General features: G+C 36.1%; 1 protein-coding gene across 30 annotated transcripts in view; it reads left to right on the forward strand.

The window, feature by feature from the left end:
• The window catches only part of DLG1 (discs large MAGUK scaffold protein 1), a 264,950-nt gene extending 249,446 nt beyond the window's left edge, over positions 1-15,504 (forward strand). For 22 of the 30 annotated variants that reach the window (XM_021070096.1, XM_021070094.1, XM_021070092.1 and 19 more), the window contains 3 exons: positions 6,058-6,167; positions 12,217-12,308; positions 13,629-15,504. In XM_021070096.1, coding sequence (XP_020925755.1) covers positions 6,058-6,167; positions 12,217-12,308; positions 13,629-13,735 — 309 coding nt within the window. In that variant the 3' untranslated portion in view covers positions 13,736-15,504. The remainder of the gene's footprint in view (positions 1-6,057; positions 6,168-12,216; positions 12,309-13,628) is intronic. The other 8 variants (XM_021070100.1, XM_021070106.1, XM_021070111.1 and 5 more) reach the window with 2 other exon arrangements.

The raw sequence follows: 21,883 nt of genomic DNA on the forward strand, positions 1-21,883 counted from the left end.
AATTTCCTGGAAAAAACAGTTTACCAAAATTGACCTATTAGAGATGGAAAGTTTTCTATAGGAAAAAGAAATCTTTAGAAGAAATATGGCAGGTTATCAGGGAACTATCCCACAAAAAACATCAGGCCTAGATGACTTTATGAGGGAATTCTATCAAATCTTAAAGGGTTATTTAGATTATTCTTAAGCTCTATAAATACTGTTTGAGAACATTATTTTTATGAAGCAAGTCTGATATTGATATCTAAACCTGATGAAGACTGAAAATTATAGACCAATATCACTGATAAATATTGATACAGAAGCGTTTTGTCACTACTGTGGCTCAGGTCACTGCTTGGTGTAGGTTAGATCCCCTGGCCCAGGACTTCCACATGCTGCAAACGCAGCCAAAAAAGAAAAAGGGGGGGTTAAGTACTTTAATAAACAGAATCCAATACCACATTGCAAAAATAATGTGCATGACCAAATGGGATTAAAGGAATTTAAAATCAGCTGATATTAGGAAATCCAATAATGTAATCTAGCACATCAACAGATCCAAAAAGAAAAATCATACATTCTCATAGATGCCTGAAAAGCTTTTGCTAACATTCGGTGCCTTCTTGGGGTTTGGGAGGGGAATCAAAAATAGATCGTTGTCATTTTTTTTGAAGATAAAAAGAGATTGAGATGAATAGATGAATATTCTTCATTTTAAATCCTTAATGTGGAGTTCCCATTGTGGCTCAGCAGTAATGAACCCGACTAGTATCCATGAGGATGTGGCTGTGGTATAGGCTGGCACCTGCAGTTCCTTTTGACCCCTAGCCTGGGAACTTCCATATGCTGCAGGTGTAGCCCTAGAAACCAAAAAAAGGAAAAAAAGAAAAAAATCCTTAATGTGAGAAACATTGAAGCAGTTGCATTATGGTGAGGAGCAAGGCAAGCATGTTTTGCGCTTATCTCTATTACTACTCAAAAGTATTAGTCAAAGCTTGTAGACAATAGAAATCAATTAGAGGTATTAGAATTGGAAAAGAAGTAAACTCTCTTTTTTTCAGATAATACAGTATACCTGGAAACCATACAAAATCTATCATAAAATTTATTTTGTAAAATATAAGTTCATTAAAAAATTAGACATAAAATGAAAAAGCTAAAGTATAGTATTATTATAATATCACTATGCAGAGATTAATAGCTTTCATTTACATGAACAGTAATCAGAAGATAATGATAAAGAAAACCCCATTTATAAGAAATAGAAGATAAAATATTTAGTAAACTTAATAAGAAATATGCAGACTTAGGGAGTTCCCATCTTGGCACAGTGGAAACGAATCCAACTAGGAACCATGAGGTTGCAGGTTTAATCCCTGACCTTGCTTGGTACGTTAAGGATCCGGCATTGCCTTGAGCTGTGATGTAGGTTGCAAATGTGGCTCAGATCTGGCATTGCTGTGACTCTGCCGTATGCCAGCAGCAACAGCTCTGATTCAACCTCTAGCCTGGGAAACGCCATATGCCGCAGGTGCGGCCCTAAAAAGACAAAAGACAAAAAAAGAAAAAATATGCAGACTTATCCTGAGGAAATCTGTAAAACACTCCTAAAGTACAGATTATTAGAGCTGAACAAATGGAAAGGCATCTCTTGTTCTTAGCTATAACAGTTTAACATTGTACAGTTGCTAGCTCTGTCTAAGCTGATTTATCTATGAATACAATCCTGATAAAAATAACTACCAATTTTTTTATGGGGTTGGACAAACAGAATTGAAGTTCATGTGTGAAGCCAGGGCAACACAAAAAGAAAAGCTACAAGAGATTCTAGCAGTACCAAATATTAAAGAATACTATAAAGTGTCTTAATTAAAACAGTGTGCTGAGAGTTCCCATCGTGGCTCAGTTGGTTAAGAACCCAACTAGTATCCATGAGGATGTGAGTTCATTCCCTGGCCTCACTCAATGGGTTAAGGATCCAGCATTGCCATAGGCTGTGATGTAGATTGCAGATGCTGCTCAGATCCTGCATTGCTGTGGTTGTGATGTAGGCTGGCAGCTGCAGCTCCGATTCCACCCCAGCCTGGGAACTTCCTTATACCTTAGGTGCAGCCTAAAAAGAAAAAATAAAATAAAACAGTGTGCTACTGGCCCATGAATAGGACAGACAGAGCAGTAGAAATAGAAAAGAGAATCTAGGAAAGACCCAAATACGTATGAAAATATATGATAAAGGTGCAATCTCAAATCACTGGAGCTTTTAATGGGCTTTTGGGGAGTTTCTGTTGTGGCTCAGCAGGTTACAAATCTGATTAGTACCCATGAGGATACGGGTTTGATCCCCAGCCTTGCTCAGTGGGTTAAGGTTCCGACGTTGCTGTGAGCTGTGATGTAGGTCACAGACACAGCTCAGATCCCCGGTGGCTGTGGCTGGCTCTGATTCGACCCCTAGCCTGGGAACTTCCGTATGCCACAGGTGCAACCCTGAAAATCAAGGGGGGGAGGCATTTTAATAAATACAGCTGGAACAACTGGGCAAAGAGAAATTAGAGCCATACTTCACACCATACACAAAAATTGATTCTAATACAATTGAAAGAAGAAAATATAACCCAGACATAGGGAAGGTTTTTTTAACTTCGAGTCAAAATTCAGGTAAAATAAAAGATAATTTTGAGCACATGAAAATAAAAAGATTTTTGCTTGGCAAAAAAAAAAAACTTCCAAAAACTGTTAGAAAACATGATTACCAGTGTCAAAGAACAACAGAAAAAAATTGCAAGCAAAGGGCTGATGTTTCCAAAATATTTAAACTCAACAATTGATGGAATAGAGACTAAGAATCTAATAGAATATAGACAAAAGATGTAAATACGGAGTTCCCGTCATGGGTCAGCGGAAATGAGTCTGAGTAGTATCTGTGAGGACACAGGTTCAATCCCTGGCCTCACTCAGTGGGTTATGGATAGGGTCTTGCCGTGAGCTGTGTTGTAGGTCGCAGATGCTGTGGATATGGTACCGAGGCCAGCGGCTACAGTTCCGATTGGACCCCTAGCCTGGGAACCTCCATATGCTGCTAGGTGCAGCCCTAAAAAGACAAAATATATATATACATACATACACAGTTTACACCAAAATAAGATGTAAAAATGATAAATCAGTAACTAATGAGATCAATTATCTGCAGAGGGAGGAGTGGAAAGGATGGGAAATTAGGATTGAGGTAGAAGGGATGACACTTCTCCAACTACTTTTTTGTATAATTTTGACTTAGAACTATGTTAACATTTTGTATATTCAAAAAAACAAAAAGGGAAGATGTAAGAAAAGCAAGATGATATACAAACTAAATTAGTCTAACTGTATTTCAAATCATTATTTTCAAATTAATTTTCCAATAACTGCATTGAAGAGGGAAAGAGAGCAGAGAAGTCTTAATCCCAAGAATCCTTGAAGACAGGGAAAACTTGTGAACAGATATTGAACTCTGATTGGTAGGTTTGTTTTTCAGAGTGCTGAAGGCTAACAGGTCTGAAACTATATTTTAGAGTTGAGCAACTACACTGATGTATTGACAATTAGTGGGAGCTAGGTTTCTGTCAAAGAAGGGGTTTTACAAGTACGGAAACAAAGAGTCAATTCTGTGATAATTGGATCGGAATTAGAGATATGAATATAAACCCATGCAACTTAATATAGATAGATACAGAAATAGAGTGTGTATACATTCTCTTGCTCTGTCCATGGAGAAGGCCTAAAAATGATGCCTCTTCGGTAAATAATGAGAATATCCAATGTCTAGATCTTGACTTCTATATACCATCCTCCATTAAAAAGATCCAGAGTAATGACTGATTCCACTGGGAAAGTATAAAATGAGCCTAGAACGTTTTGCTATGCCAGAAAATTAAGGAAGTGCTTAAAGAATGAAATGAATATGTCAAAAAGATATCAAAGCCAACCCCATAGGGCGCCCCCCCCCAGTGACCATGCCTGGGGATAATTTGAATATTAAAATAAATGATGATAATTGATTATAACATAGAGAATAAGAACCAACAGTCCATAAGGGTATAAATAAATACATGAATAAATAAATGGATAGAAAACTTGCCTTACATTATTAGAATGTGTAGTAATTAAAAAGAATGATGGAATTAGAAAATCTCTTGAGAATCACTGTTACAGTAATTGTTTCAGGCAAGAATCACTATATGGTAAAATTAATGAGTAAATAATATCTTATGAGAAAATTAGTAGTTACATAGTTTCAACATATCCATCCCCAAATACTTATCAGTTATAAGAGGGAAATAATATTACAGTGTTGAAATCTGACAAAGCCTTTAACAAGTAATCAAAATTAACATTACCAGTAAAGGGAAAAATAGACATCATACGCTTCCACATACAATGGACCGAGAAGGATAGAACATCACTTCTGTGGTATTCCTACCAAAAATGTATATCCTACCATCTTGATGGGAAACATCAGGTAAACCCAGGTTAAAGCATATTCTTTGCAAAAAATGTTCCATGCTTTTCAGAAGTACCAAGATCATGAAAGACAAAGACTAAAGTAATGTGCTAGATTGACGGAAATGAAAGAGATATCACAACTAAATGTAATGTGTGATCCTGAATTGGATCCTGGAACAAGAAATTTTTTTTTTTCTCTTTGGCAGTAAAGGATAGTAGATGGCCAACTGAAATTATACTGTGGTTATCTAAAAGGTGCTCTTTGTTTTTAAGAAATAAGAGGTATTACATCTGCAGTTTACTGTTAAATTGTTGTGTACTTATAGAGAGAGGGGGATAAAATAAAGCAAAGATAAAATATTAAATTTTTTCTCTGTCATGATACAGCCCAGAATTGGGCAGGTGATACAGGGTGGTTAAGCTTCCAGTGTAAACATTTTTTAAATTTCTTAAGCAATCAGGTAAAATAGTAATATCTGATAAAAGAAAATGGTGGGTACATGTGTATCCATTATTTTATTTACTTTTCTGTATGTTTGAAGTATTCATAAATTTATTTTGAATATTCCTGCTAACTTTTTTTTTTTTTTTTTTTTTTTTTGTCTTTTTGCTATTTCTTGGGCCGCTCCCGCGGCATATGGAGGCTCCCAGGCTAGGGGTCGAATCGAAGCTGTAGCCACCAGCCTATGCCAGAGCCACAGCAATGCTGGATCCGAGCCGAGTCTGCAACCTACACTGCAGCTCACGGCAACGCCGTATCGTTAACCCACTGAGCAAGGGCAGGGATTGAACCCGCAACCTCATGGTTCCTAGTCGGATTCGTTAACCACTGCGCCACGACAGGAACTCCACCTGCTAACTTTAAATTATCATTCCGTGAAGTGGATTCATGCCCTTTAGATTACAAGATGCATTATGGAGGCATATCTGATTTTAAGTGTTATAATGAAATATTTGATTAAATTAGAAATACCACCCGATTTAACATTGAAATGCTCATCTTTATTAAAAATCTAAATGGCCTTTGGAAGTGAATTTAAGCATGTCAAGAAAGTATCTTAAATTCAGAACCGGGGTTCCTAAATGCTCCAATTTGTGATAAAGTCTTTGCTGATCCCCAATAAATTGAAAAATAGGAAAAGTAATATTGAGGTTTTACAAATTTAAATTTATTTAATTTTCACTTGTAAAGATTCTCCTTTACCTTAGGCTTTTACCTTTTTGTTTGATCATACATTCTTTTATGAAATGATGGCTATGGTAAAATAGTAGCTTAGGGTATTTTTTAGTGCCCTTTCTCAGCAAAATAAAAGACAGGAAGCCCATATTGCTTGCCATTTTGAAAGGTTACTGATCTACGAAAGCTGGGAATACGGGGACTCTATTTTCATTCCTTTTTAAATGTAATGTTTGAGAATGGTAAAATAATTATCTATAGTCATCATTCATTGTCTTCATAGTAGAAATGACAGGTTTGCTTAAACAAGATCCAAATATATATCATATTTCAGATTTTGTACTTGTAGGAAATGTACTGTTGATAAAATGGAAAATACTTGGTTCACTTGTTTTTCTTCTCTATTCCCTCTGTTTTAGGGCAAACATTGTATCCTTGATGTGTCTGGAAATGCCATAAAGAGATTACAGATTGCACAACTTTACCCAATCTCCATTTTTATTAAACCCAAATCCATGGAAAATATCATGTAAGTGTAAATACCTAAGGCACAACCTCACATCTATCACTTATTAGATTGGGTAATTTACTTGCCCTTCTTACATCTCAATTCTTTTATCTATAAAATGGAGATAATAGTATGCCCTCCTCAGAGGGTTGTTGTGAGGATTAAATAAGCACTCTTGATATTAACTATCATAATCATCTACATTAATATACTGAAGTTTAAGGTATTTTAAGTTTAAATTTAAGTTTAAATAGTCACATGTGTCTAGTACCTACTTAGCTGGGAAATGCAGCTCTGGGTAACCATCAAGAGAATAAAATAACGTATAACTACTTACCTAAGAGAGGACAAAAAGTAAAATTTAAATATAAAAAGAAGAGAGGAATGAGCAAATATAAACATAGTACAAGTGAGGCAAAGAGGATACAGATATTAAGAGTATAAATTAACCAAGCGTTTTCATTACTTAAATACTAGAGTAAATGGTCCACTTAAAAGACAAAAATTATCAGAACAGAGGAATAAAAAATAGTATATGTTGCATTTGTAGAAAAGAAAAAAAATCTTTACCTTCTACTGTTCTAGGTTTTCAGCTGGCCCTCTATAACCAAAGACAGATTAATGAGAAAAGCATGCAAATTTATTTGTTATGTGTGACATAGGACCTTTCACAGGAAACGAAGACCCACAGAAATGGTTTAAACTTCAACATTTTTATACGAGGTTAGATAAAGAGTAGAGAGTGATTGGAAAATATGATAGGATCAGAGAATATGACCTGAAAGTAGTAAACTAGTGGAAACTAGTCCTATTCTTTCAAATTCCTCTCAACTTCCCTGCATCTTCAGAGATAAGGATGCTTCTTTTCTTCAGGTATAGAGAGATTACCTCTCACATGAGGATCTTTTTGACCTGCTTTCATAAGACACATCTTAAATAGAAATATCTATGGAAATCCAAAAGAGAATAGAAAAAAGACATATACAATGCAAACATAAAATCAGATTGGGCTGGTTTATATTACTTTCAAAGTATACTTTAAGGTAAGAAGTATTACTAGATGTGAGTTCTTCTTGTGGCTCAACAGGTTAAGAACCTCACTAGTAGCCATGAGGATGCAGGTTCGATCCCTGGCCTCGCTCAATGGGTTAAGGATCTGGCATTGCCATGAGCTGCGGTGTAGGTCTCAGACGAGGCTTGGATCCCGCGTTGCTATGGCTGTGGGTGTAGGCTGGCAGCTGAAGCTCTGATTCAACTCCTCACCTGGAAACTTCTATATGCTGCAGGGACAGCCCTAAAAAGAAGAAGTATTACTAGAGGTAAAGAGGGATATTCATAAAAGTAAAAGGTTCACTCCATCAAGAAGATATATTTATATGTTTGTTTTGCCCTTTTAGTAGCAGAGTCTCAGAATATCTGAAACACAAATTAACAACTATACATGAAAAATAATAATTCCATAGTCATACTGGGTGAACTTAACAAATCACCCACAAAATAATAGAATGAGAAAAACAGAGAAAAAAATCACTAAGGATATAAAGCAACAAATTAGAAGGTTTACCTAACTGATGTGTGTAGACCATTGCATTCAACATCTATAAAATTTACAACTTGATTTCAAGTATACTTAATTACCAAAACTAATTATATGCTAAGCCATAGATTTCAAATTATTAAAAACTAATATTCCATGATGAGAATGAAATTAAAGTAGAAATAAATAATTAAAATATCACTAGAAAATCCTCAAATATTTGGAAATTCTGAATGGGTCAAAGAAGAAATCACATAAGTTCATAAATGTTTTGAACTCAATAAAATTGTCAAGTAAATAAATTTGGCAGATGTAGTAGCCTGGAAAAACAAATATATGATAGAAAAGATTAACAAAATCAAAAAAATTTTTTGGAAATAATATAAATCATTAAAAAGAAAGATCAAGGAAAGAAAATTAAAGCATGAATAATATCAGGAATGAATACAGGAATATCACTACACAGCCAGTAGACATTAGAGATGTTAACACAGGAGTTCCTATTGTGCCTCAGTGGGTTAGTGAGGATGCAGGTTCAGTCCTTGCCCTTGCTCAGCAGTGTTGCCTTGAGCTGTGGTGTATGTCACATACATGGCTTGGATCCTGCGTTGCTGTGACCACAGTGTAGGCCGGCAGCTGCAGCTCTAATTCAGCCCCTAGCCTGGGAACTTCCATACGCTGCAGGTGTGACCCTAAAAAAAAAAGAGAGAGAGGAGGAGGGAGGAAGGGAGGGAAAAACTCGATACCTAAAAATGTATTTGCTCTCTGATCCCAAATTTAATTGTTGCTTATAGAAATCCTCTTCGAGGATAGGTTAGTGACTGAAGTGAACACACCCAGATTCTGAGGCACTTGTGTAATGTTCTGTATCTTGACCTTACATACCAGGTATACAGGTTAAGTGTGAGTTACTGGAAACTCATCAAGATATACATTTGTGATTATACTTCAGAAAAATCTAAAGAAATAGAAAATCTAAGGCTGTACCTACTGAAGAACTTGACTCTGTTATAAAAAGCCATCCCACAAATAAAACATTCAGCTGAGAGGACTTACTGAATTCTGCCAAAAGCTAAGAAGTTATATACAAATCCTGTGTGTACACAGTCCTATACAGATTCTTTAATTTTATGGGCATTAATTTAATACCAAAACCTGACAAAAATTCAGAGGAAATGAAAGTGACAAACCAATATAGATGCAAAAATCCTTACCAAAATATAGGCAGTCATTTTAATAAGATAAAATGTAACAGTCAAGTTGGTTTATTTAAGGAATGCAAGGCTGGGTTAACATGTAAAATTAATTAGTGATGGAGTTAGAGAGAAGAAGGAGTAGGAAACACCAGGAATCCATCTCCCCACCTAGACAGTTGTACTTGCAGAATCTGTCTGATGTAACTACAGTTGACCCTTGAACATTGCAGGCTTGAACTGGGTCTACTTAAACATGGATTTTTTCAGTAGTTAATACTGCATTCCTACTCAGGCTGCAGTTGATTGAATCTGTGGATGCAGAACCATGGGTTCAGATGAACCAGTATATCAGGGCTGACTGTTAGGTTACACGTGAATTATCAACTGTGTAGAGCGTTGGCACCTCTAACCCCAACATTGTTCAAAGGTCAACTGTATTTTGGAATTCACGAGTTCATTGAAGTTTTGAAGCTTCTAGAGGACAGTTTGAACTGTTAAATTTGGTTAATTTCTGCTCTTAGCATTGTACCAGCTATGATCCTGCAATTCCATTTCTGGGTATATACCCAAAATAAGTAAGGCCTTTTTTTTTTCTTTTTTTTTTAGGGCCGCACCCATGGCATATGGAGGTTCCCAGGCTAGGGGTAGAATCAGAGCTGCAACTGCTGGCCTACGCCACAGCCACAGCAACGCAGGATCTGAACCACATCTGTGACCTACACCACAGCTCACGTCAATGCCAGATCCTTAACCCACTTAGTGAAGCCAGGGATTGAAACTTGTGTCCTCATGGATGCTGGTCAGATTCGTTTCCGCTGAGCCATGACAGGAAATCCAAAAATAAGTCTTGAAGAGATATTTGGAGATGGTTCATGTCTGTGATATCATTATTCATAATAGCTAAAACATGAAAGAAACTAAATGTCCATCAACAGATGAATGGATAAGAAAAATATGGTATACACATACCAAAAAAAGGAAATTCTGCACTGTGTTACGACATGGATGAATCCTTCAAACATTATGCTAACTCAAGTAAGCCAGTCACAAAAAGACAAATACTGTGTGATTCCACTTACATGAGGCACTTAGAGGAGTCAAAATTATGAGACACTAAGTAAAATGGTAGTTGCCAGGAACTAGGGGGAGGCAAGAATGAAGAATTATTTTTAGTAGGAATAGTGTTTTGTCTTTACAAGATGAAATGAATTTTAGGGATAGATAATGGTGATGTTTGCACAACAATATGAAGGTACTAATGCCACTGAAGTGAAACTTAAAAAAATAGCCAAAATAGTAACTCTTATATTGCATATATTTTACCAAAAATTTTAAATTAATTTTTAAAAATCAGTGAACCCTAACCCTAACATAGTCTTACGCTTATAGTTACCAAAGGGGAAAGTAGAGGGGGGGGATACATTAGGGTGTTCAAGATTAAGAGACACACACTACTACATATAAAAGGGATAAACAACAAGGACTTTCTGTATAGCACCAGGAACTATATTCACTGTCTTATAATAACCTATAATGGAAAATAATCTGAAAAGTATACAGAGTAACTGAGTACTTTTCTGTACACCTGAAACTAACACAATATTGCAAATCAACCATACTTCAATTAAGAAAAAAAATCAGTGTAGTGTAACCACATAAACAGATTTTAGGAAGACATGATCATTTTAATAAATGAAGAAAAAGCATTTGATAAAATTCACATCTATTCATGACAAAAGCATTTTGTAAACTTAGAAGGGAATTTTCCTTTATCGGATGAAGGTTAATAAATTATCAGAGATAGTGAAATATTGAAAGCTTTTCCCTTTTAAGTACAGAGCAAACTTCCATATACTCATCATCCAACTGCAACAGTAATTATCAGCTATGACCAATCTTGTTTCATCTGTCCCTCCACCTCCTTACCCCTCCAGTCTGGATTATTTTGAAACAAATCCAAGACATTATGTGATCTCATCCATATATCTTGGTATATATTTGAAAGATAAAATTCCTTATTAAAAAAATCACAGTGATGTCACACTGAAACAGCAATTCCTCCAGATCATCAAATAGTTCATTTTTTTGACTGCTTCATAAGTTTCATTTTTTCAGTTTATTTGGATCAGGTTCCAAGCAAAGTCTATTCATGATAGTTGGTTTAAGTCTTTCAATCTACAGATTCCCCCTCAATATCTTTTTTTTTTTTTTTCCAGTTTCTTTGTTGAAGAAACCAACTCGTTTCTTTTGTAGAGTTTTCCCCAGACTATATTTTGCTGATCACTTTCTCGTGGTATTATTTAATAAGTTCATATATCCCCTTTACTATCTATGAGTTGGTAGGTAGATCTGTAAGTCAGTGTTTAATATGAAATTTTCATCAAAGTCAAAACTGTCAAATTAATGCTCAGTTTTTTTACTGTCTTGAGCTAGTGCAGAAATGTGTTGAAACCTTTCTGTAATTTCAGGTATAAAGCTACATATTCAATGATTGAATATAGGGTTTTTTTTTTAAGGAATCAAGGGAGTTTTTTTATGTATGTATATAACGATTTTTTTTTCATTATAGCTCGTTTACAGTGTTCTGTCAATTTTCTACTGTACAGCATGATGACCTAGTTACACATACATCTTTTTTCTCACATCATGCTCCATCATAACCAACAAACATCATTCCCTGTGCTACACATCAGGATCTCATTGCTTATCCATTCCAAAGGCAATAGTCTGCATCTATTAACCCCAAGCTCCCCAACCACCCCACTCCCTCCCCCTCCGCCTTGGCAGCCACAAGTCCATTCTCCAAGTTCATGATTTTCTTTTCTGTGGAAAGGTTCATTTGTGTCATATATTAGATTCCAGATATAAGTGATAATCATACGGTATTTGTCTTTCTGACTTACTTCACCTCCGTTGATGTTGCTGCAAATGGCATTGTTTTGTTCTTTTTTATGGCTGAGTAGTATTCCATTGTGTATATGTATATATACCACATCTTCCTAATCCAGTCATCTGTTGATGGATTTTGGGGTTGTTTCCATATCTTGACTATTGTGAATAGTGCTACAATGAACATGCGGGTGCATGTATCTTTTTCAAGGAAAGTTTTGTCTGGATATATGCCCAAGAGTGGGATTGCTGGGTCATATGGTAGTTCTATGTATAGTTTTCTAAGGTATCTCCATATGTTTTCTTTTCCATAGTGGTTGTTGAATATAGTTTTTCATGACATTAAGATTCTCAACTTTTCATGATCTTACATGTATCTTCTCTCCTTTGCCATCTTTTTTCCAAGGTATTATAATGTAATTACCAATTTCTAAATTTATTTGCACAGGGAAATGAATAAGCGTCTGACAGAAGAACAAGCCAGAAAGACATTTGAGAGAGCCATGAAACTGGAACAAGAATTTACTGAACATTTCACAGGTTGGCATCATGTATAGCAGTGCCCTTTATGTTAGAATTTTGCTTTGGCGCCATATAAACTGACCCACCAAAGTGAATTTTGTAAGTTCCCATTGTGGGTCAGTGGTAACAAACCCAGTTAGTATCCATGAGAACTTAGGTTCGATCCCTAGTCCCACTCAGTGGTTTAAGGATCTGGCATTGCCATGAGCTGCGGTGTAGGTTGCAGAGGCAGCTCGGATCTCTCATTACTGTGGCTGTGGTATAGGGCAGCAGCTGCAGCTCCAGTTCAACCCCTAGCCTGGCAACCTCTATATGCCGCACATGCGGCCCTAAAAAAAAAGAAAAAAAAAAATGGATTTTGAACTGTGCCCATGTTTGCCAGTAGTAATAATGTCTTATCATTTTCAGAATAATTCATCTAATCTAGGCTATAGTGATGAGGAATCTTAAAATTCAGTGTTTCTTAGGTTATTGATAAGGACAGTATTCGTAGGAATAATCCATACTTGACCAGAGGAAAACATTGAGACTTGATTTCTTCTCTGAAAGTGACTTTTCTCCTGTCCTTTATAAATTTTGATCCATTTTAAGATACTATTTTTTAAAAAAGTGAGTAGCAGTTCGCAAATAATCTTCTCTTGTTCATTTTATTTTGTAAATTATTCCTTAGGGTTTTTTTGGGTTTTTTTTTTTTTTTTTTTTTTTTTTTTTTGCCACACCAGAGCATGCAGAAGTTCCCAAACCAGGGATCAAAGCTGCACCATAGCTATGGCCTGAGCCACAGCAGTAACCACACCAATCCCCAAACCTCCTTAGGTTTCTTTGGATAGGTTTGTGTTGTTGTTTATTTCATCATTTGAAATAATGATTAGCTTATATTTTCAGTTCATATAAGTATTATTAAGTATCATGGTGTTACTCTTGTGCATTTTTGTTTTTGTTTTTAAATTTCAGACCTGCAGATAAATCACAAGAATAAGTACCAGCAGTTCTCATACACTTATCACCCATATTCCCCAAATGTTAACATTTTACCACACTTATAAATTTTTCTGAAATATTCAAGTTGCGCACAGATGCCCTTGTCTCTAAATACTTCAGTGTGTATATTTCCCAAATAAAATAAAAATTACCAAATCTTGCTTTTTGATAAATTTCTTATACTTTACAGATAGGAAAATCAATTAAATGAGCAGTTTTTACTAAGCAAATAATACATAAATGATATCTTCCTGAATGTATAACTGTTTCTAAAATGCAGCTTCTAACTGACCAGTGATTTGAATGGTGAAGATAGACATTTAATGGAGATTTCTGATTTTGTTTCTGTCATTACAGCTATTGTACAGGGAGATACGCTGGAAGACATTTACAACCAAGTGAAGCAGATCATAGAAGAACAGTCTGGTCCTTACATTTGGGTTCCAGCAAAAGAAAAGTTATGAGGACTGATGTTTCTCTATTTCTTTTTTCCATAGTCTCATTTTCTTTGACACTTCTTTGCCCTTTCCGTCTGGAATCTGTCTTCAGTACTTCCTCCATATTGAATCATGTCCCACTCACCATCATCTGCAGTTGCACTTATTTTAGACGTCTTAGTGTCTCCTTCAAGTTGTAGCATCTGTATTATGTCACAATTGGTTTGTGGCCATTTTTCACGAATGAAGATGGAATGGCCTGACCAGCTATTAATAGGATTTGGGGATAGGGGGAAATTGTGGTACAATTCCTTAATGTTTAAGGGAAAGTAACTTTAAGAGATTTTCAGAAAAGCTTTATATACATTCTTTTCAAATTTTAGTATAAATTAAAGAAAAGTGGTTTTGATCAGTGATTCAGTAATCTCTGAGCATCAATGCATGCTTAACTTTAATAGCATGGTTTGGCCAATACATTAGCTCTCAAGTCCTTTTCTCAATTGACTTCAGTTATCAAAGCAAATATTTCATTAGAGGCAAATAAGGTAAATACATGTTTTTTAATTTCAAAATTAATTAAATGGGTTAACTTTTATAATTTCCCAAGGAATATTCGTTTTTATAAGAATTCTTCTTAAAGTCTTTTATTGTTTGAAGTTGTGGTTTTTTTTCCCCAATAGATTTGCTAGGAATAAGTGTTTAAATGTTTTTAACCTCTTTGTGCAACGCTATTTATAGTGTCTTACAAGAGTTGTTCATACATAATGATCATCACACTTTCTGAACTGAGGCCGTGTTTAGGTGCTAGGGGAGCTCACCTTTTACACATAAGGTTGAGAAAATGTCAGACATAAATACAAAATAGACATTACAGTGGTGATATAGTAATCATTATGGCAGTGGGAAAGGAGTCCAATTCATGGTCTAAAACTTTAAATGTCTTCTTAGGGGTCAGATTTTAATGACTATTTTACCCACAATAACTGACTATTTTGTTATAATAAAAATATATATATAAATATATATAAAACTTTCTTTAACTAAACTCTGTAACTATGGGAATTATTTTCTTTACATAGTTGCACACACATAAACATATATATATTTAAAATATATTTTTTTCTTTTGCCACCTACTCTTTTTGTTTGTTTTTTAAATTAAATATTAATTGACTAGACTTTATCTTCCTTAATCACATGAAGTGAAAATGGGGATACAGTGGTTGTGGAAAGAAACCTTTAGGAAAATTACATTATGAGTAAAAACATGGGCATGTTCTCCTCTCTTCTACTAAAGTTTTCAAATGGTTCCTGGTTGGTTTTTTGTGGGGGTTTTTGGGGGGAGGGTGGGATTTTTTTGGTTGTTACCCTTGTTCTTGACATTGGTTTGGATTTGGTCTCCACCTCTCCTTCAGCTTCTCCTTTCATTAATAGGCAAACAGGCAAAAGCTTCATGTGTATAAGTGTTTTCCCCTCAGTCTGCACACCTCTCATCTCTCATAGCTGCTCTGCAGTATAGTTGCATAAATCTTCATGGTGAGCAACTAAGAAATTTTAGTGAAAAGTAGGTAACAATTTCAGAAATCAATTTCTCTGGTCTTTTATATTAATAATATTGTTTGGCTTCCCATTGCTTTTTTGGAGTTGCTTATTAAATATGTGTTTTTGACAACCTCCTCATTACAGTTTCTTGAACAAATGAGTACTGGTTTGTAAAGAATTATGAACATTATCCATTCCATTTATGAGAAAGAGGAGAACAGCTAATAAACTTTATTGTAAAATCTGTATGTTAAATGTGTCTTATATTCTGAAAGAAAATTATTTTACAAGTTAACATTTTCTTGGAATAATTTGAGGCATCACATAATTTGTAAACTGAATTCAAGAGTCATTAGGCAACCTAATGAAACTTCTGTGGGTTTTAGAGTTAAAAATGTTAACATATTGAAATATATACCATAGCTGTTATATGCTAAATATAGTAAGTTCTTACCAAACAAACATATTAAAAGAAAATTATTGTAAAATTATCACAAGAACCCCAGAAATCACCTTACAGCAAGACCTCAGCATAAGCCATTTTGAAGTATTTACAGGGCAGATGTTGTAAAATATCAAGCATTTAAAATATGATGCCATTTATGTCTTTAAATGTATGTTACATTGCTTTCTGAATGTCCTTGTTAAGTGATTTTTTTTGTAAGAACATACTTCTGTGCACCTTTCTAGATTGTATAGAATTAATAAAAGTACTAATTGCTTAGCCACCTTAGTATATTACCACTTTAGTATATTACCATTTAATTTTTCACAAAAAGGTAAGAGTTACTAGCCCCACTATAAGGCTTAAGCAGAATCACTTGGCCAAGATTACTTAGCTAGTAAATGGCAGTGCTGGGTATTGGTATCAAAGTCTTTCTGCCCCAGGTTCTTCCAAATATACTGTGCTGCCTCATTTTTCTGCCCCGACTATGTAAGGTACTAAGACTTAAATTTTGTTTGTTAGTGCTCCTTTACAGCTAAAGATAGACTTAGATGAAGGTCCTTGCCCAGAGTTATATGGTAAGGACAGACCATCACAGCTGGAAGGACTATTTCTGGGGAACAAGTCAGCCAGCACCATCCCAATGATGTACAAGGAAAGAACCTCTTTAGAACCAAAAATGAAACACTCTTCATTAGAATAGTCCACTTTTCTAATACACAGGGAATAATGATATTTTGAATGTTTTATGAAATATTCCATATTTTAACATGCTTTTTAATATTAACTTGGGCAACAGTAAAAATGCCTCTTAAATGTGACTACACATCTCTGATTGCTTTCTTATTCCACATCTGTGCAGAGCTCTCCAAAAAATGATGGGAGCAAGTTTGAAGGGCTTATTCCAGCAGAATACACTCTGGTTAACAAATACCTGCTAAATCACTACATAGTATTTAAACTCCACATGTGGCAATTTGGGGACTCTACTAATGAGGAAAATTTATCTTCTAAATTATTTAAACAGTTACCATCTAAGATTCTGCCTTAAATACTCCTAATTTACAAGTGAGGAACCAGAAGCCCAGAGATCCTGTGTCCTGATCAAAGCCACACTGCAAATCAGGAACAGAGCCAGGATTAGAGCCTTTCACTCCCTGTTCCCTGAACAGTGATTTTTCTATTCCAGTTCCTTTTCCTCCCATGCTGTGAGCTGAATTTAGTGGGCTACTCAATCCCTTGAGATTTGAATTACTAATTAAGAGAAAGTATGTAGCGGTGAATTTCTTCTATTGAGGTGGTCAAATTTGAAAGATAACAGAACACAAAAGTCACTTCTGAACGAGGTTTAGATTGTCAGTTTTAGTCCAGTGTTGATAATGCCATTCGTCTCCCTCCAGAATTGGTCAACATAGCACTCTTTGGCTTTGGCAGTGAAGTACTGAAATGTGAAGGCTGTGGGCTATCGAATCAGAGCTTGACTTGAATGCCAGCTCTGCCATTGGCTGTGTAATGTTAGTTGGACAATTCATATCATCCCACTTTGTTTACATATCTGTAAAATGGAGATATTTTGAAAATCAATAAGATTACAAATAAAGGGAGCATTCTAAAAGTCAGTTCCCTTTCCCTTTGGAGTAAGAAGCCTGGAATTATTCCAAGCCCCCTTGTATAGATTATCCTGAGCCTTTTGCCATATTTTAAATCAGATTTGATTGAGTACCTTACAGGATTATTAATAAGGGTTAAATAAAGTGTGTACAAAACACCCATCACAGCATCTGATATTTGACTTAATATCTGTTCTTGCCCTTGCTCTGAAGTGTGTTTATGATTGCAAAAGACTGAGAAAGAAGAATATGGTCCACTGTTCTCTAACGTGTAGAGAAATTTTGACAGACTTTCAGTTAAATCACTTACATTTCAGTCCCTATAATTATGATTACTCATCTCTTTGTCAGAGATGCTGTGACTGTGACCTACCCCAACTCAACTTTAAACATGGCACTGGAAGACATCAAGATTTCATAAGCCATTCTCGTGTCTCTACAGTGTCAGACCCTACAATCCCTAGGAGTTCTCCAGAGCATTAATTATTGAGTCTAGAAACAGGCCTGTAAAATATTACTTAAATTGCCCAGATAAGATATACTTTCTTTCAATTTAATTAACAGGATAGAATAGTCACTACGTACTCACTGACTAGTTTCTCATTGACTTTCTGCTTCTACCAGCTTTCTTCATTCCACCCCCAAAAATCATTACCTGAGCCAGCAAAACAAATCCTAGTCCGCTAGACAGCGTTGTAAACAAGAGTTGGTGGTCAGGTAACCTGGTGTTACTGTTTGAGACTTCTAGAACCGGTACCAAATCTTACCAGGGAGAATTTCACAGTAGGATTTTTTAGCCATTTCTATTACCTCTAGTAGTAGTAAACAGGTATGGGGAAACTTAGGGAGACAGTGAAGGCTAGAATCTGTCTCATCATCTCTTTTGTTTACTTTTTATTGAAGTATAGAATACGCATAATGCTTTAATATAAGTGTACATACACCTCTGAATTTTTACAAACCAGCACTGTCCATGTTATAACCAGCATGAAGCTCAAAAAAAAAAAAAAAAAAAACACAGGACCAGCACCCCAGACACCCACCCCTCAGCTCATTCCCAGTCACTACCTACTGCAAGGGAAGCCACTATTCTAACCTTCTTACTGTATTTTTATTTTTGTATGGTAAAATTCTCTATGTTGTACAGTTCTGAGTTTTGACACATGCATAGAGTCATGTAACCACCCCCAACAATCAAGAATACAAAACGGAGTTCCCTTTGTGGCTCAGCGGTTAACGAACCCAACTAGGATCCATAAGGATGAGGGTTCGATCCCTGGCCTCCCTCAGTGGGTTGCGGATCCGGTGTTGCCATGAGCTGTGGTGTGGGTTACTGACACGGCTAGGATGTGGTGTGGCTGTGGCTGTGGTGTAGGCCAACAGCTGTAGCTCCAATTTGACCCCTAGCCTGGGAATTTCCATATGCTGCAGGTGTGGCCCTAATAAGCAAAAAAAAAAAAAAAAAAAAAAAAAACAGTTGCATTACCCCCAAAATTTCTCATTCTTACCTCCATGTGGTCAGTACCTCCTCCAGACCCCAACTCTGACAACAATTGATTTTTTTTCTCAGTGCTTATGCTAGTTTTGCCTTTCCCAGAATGTCATATAAATGGAGTCATATGTAGCATTTTCCATGTGACTTCTTTAACTTAGCAAAATAAATCCAAGATTCATCCCTGTTACTGCACATATCAGTAGTTTGTCTACTTTATAAATATGCTATAATTGAAGAACTCTTGGATTGTTTCCAGTGTTTCGCACTATGCTTTTATTCTTTGTTACAACTACAGGCCTGCAAAGCCAGGAAATGGGTCTCTGATCTGACACCCATGATAGGCCTTCCCCAACCCCCTTTATCTCTACTGTGAGCATCCACACACTTTGGCACTTGCATAGGAGCTTATCCTCCTAAAACAAACTTTAAATGCAGCCAGTTTATAGGGGGAAAAAAAAAAAAAAAAAAAAAAAAAACTTGTGCCTAAAGTAGCAGACTGGCAACTTGGAACATGTAGAATTTCAAATTTTCAGAAATAACATCCATGATCCAGGAGCTGGATTCCATTGCTAGAGTCCTAAGGGAAATTTAGTCTGTTGGGGACAATAGTAAATGAGAAGAAGTCTGAGCAACAAATGAAACATCTCTTTGTGAAACATGAAATTGCCTAATAGCCTTATTGTAATTTAGAAAACAGCACATGGAGACAGCCCTAAACTTTTAAGAAAATCTAGTCTGTTGAACACCAAAGGATTGTATGTTCTTTTTCTTAATTATTAACTACCATATTTTCCTTAGGTGGTAACCTCTCTGCCTCTTAAATATTACTGTTATGATGTGATTAACAGAAATCTAATTCTAGTGCAGCATACTTAAGGAATCTTTGAACCAGAGCTGGGCGCCCCCCCGCCACCACCACCATTGATCAGTTTCACACACACACACGACCGTTTTGCATGCAGACAGCACGCTCAGCCTTGTTGGTCTTTCCTATTCTTATCACAATATGACTTGATTTCTCCTGGGTGTGTTTTCAAAGAAAAATTTAGGTCACTCCTTTAAACTAGTTCTCGACTAAACCTTAGGAACTACCTGGTGTTTACCCAAAGTAGGAATAAAATACTCAAGCATATAATCATCCCTACTTCTGCTAATCAGCTATTAATGACAAGTTTCATTTGGACAGTTTTTAACTACAGTAGAATGATTTTTTTTAACTATGTAGAAGTCAATGCACAAAGCAATTAGCATGTGAAATAAGATATAGTGATTTTCTGGTGGAAGGAAAGATTAGAGTGATGTAATCTTTCTTTAGGACATCTAAAATTAGGTTCATTTATCTCACAGATGGGAGGGCTAAAAACAAGAGGAAAGTCCCATATGTTCCACTCTATGAATCTCTACAAAAAGGTTTCCTAAATTTTGTAAGAGTCATTTGATCAAAAATATCTACTTCCCTAGTGATATTTAAGATTAGAAAAGATATTTCTTGACGATAGATCCATTTCTTTCTCTGAAAGTTCACTGCTTGGTTCAGATCTAGTTTATCTGTATCTGACGTTCCTGATGACTTTCTTATTGGAAAAAAGCTTTGCTAAACTTTTAACTTTTTTTTTTTTTTTTTTTTTTTTACCTATGGCTAATACTAGTTGTACTTAATAGGATATTCTGTCACCCAGGTTTTTAACTTTAGTGCTCCTTGCCATTTCTCTTGCTCAAATATCCAGTCACTAGATACTATTGATTCTTCTTTAACATCATATTTTCCTTGCTCTCATTTCCACTGTCATCACTCTTATCCAGGTCCTTAACCCTCCCTCACCCCCTGGCCTGGAATGTTGCAGTGATCTCTTGAGTCATATTGCAATATCTAACTGCTTCCTTATTGATCCAATCACCCATCAGATGACTTTCCCTAAAATGCAGCTTGGATTGTGCGTCTCCTCTCTTCAGTGGCCTTCATGGATAAAATCCAAACGAATCAACTTATATGTATAGTAGAGTTCTTGGAACATAATACATGGTCAATAAATGACCTACCCACCCCACCCAGCCGGTTGTCCTTCTTACACACCCTCTATGGTGCTTGCCTTCTGGCTGGTAGTCATGCAAATTCCTACTCCTCCGCTCATTGCTGTGTCCTCCCCACCCAAGCCCATCCTAGATCCCTCCTGCAGAAGCCTTCCCCGTTATAGCCCTTGATGCCTGAATTCCTGCAGTACTTACGGGGTGTCCACTTAGTACTGAGCCTGTGCTCTCAGTACTGTCTTTACAGATGAGATGGCCTCTCCTAAACCTCTGCACCAATGAAGTGCCCATGGCAGGTGGTCAGAGCACACGGCTTCTCTACTTGTCCAGAGCCTGCAGGCCTCTATACAGATGGTCATCTTCACCGCTGTGGTTTTTAATGGGCTTAAAACAGCCTTGCATAAGTGTTAGCAATAATTTAACTTGCAAATTGGTAGAGTTAGGGACCTGGAGAAAGTGATAGGAGCGGATTAAAAGGTCTGACTATAAATCTCTAAATTTGCTAAACTTTTTTTGTTTAATTAGTCTTTACCTTTCTGGATCCTGGCATAATAACTCCATCCCTGAACATGCTTTGTGGCTTTTTTGGTATCGATTTTACCTTCCTTGTGCATCTGTTTTTGTTATATGTCATCTGAACCCCTCCTTGGAAGTAACTGGGGTAAGAATAATTTCTCCAGAAGTCTTAGCGACAGAGCCAAGTATGATATTCCTGATTTTACTTCTTTACATTTTAGCCTCTTTTTAAACTGATTTCTACTTCGATTACATCTTATAGTCAATGAAATAGGTGGAGATTTATTAAAGGCTTTAAAGCTGTATCTCCACAGTTACTCTTGGAGCCTTTAAATCTTCTAAATTTTAAAGTCTGGAACTGCAAGGAGAGTTCTCAGGGGAAAAGAAAAACTTTTGCGGTTTGAGAATCAAAGTAATACACGGAGCTCAGGTCTGAGTCAGTTGGGGCCTTTCCCACCCCTCTTCTTGCTCATCTCTGTGGAAGAAGCATCTTCTCTTTCCCACTGGAGATCACCCTCTGCTTGTCTTCTTGGGCTTATT

Source organism: Sus scrofa, chromosome 13 (assembly GCF_000003025.6).
Source record: "Sus scrofa isolate TJ Tabasco breed Duroc chromosome 13, Sscrofa11.1, whole genome shotgun sequence".
In the NCBI taxonomy this organism is placed as follows: domain Eukaryota; kingdom Metazoa; phylum Chordata; class Mammalia; order Artiodactyla; family Suidae; genus Sus; species Sus scrofa.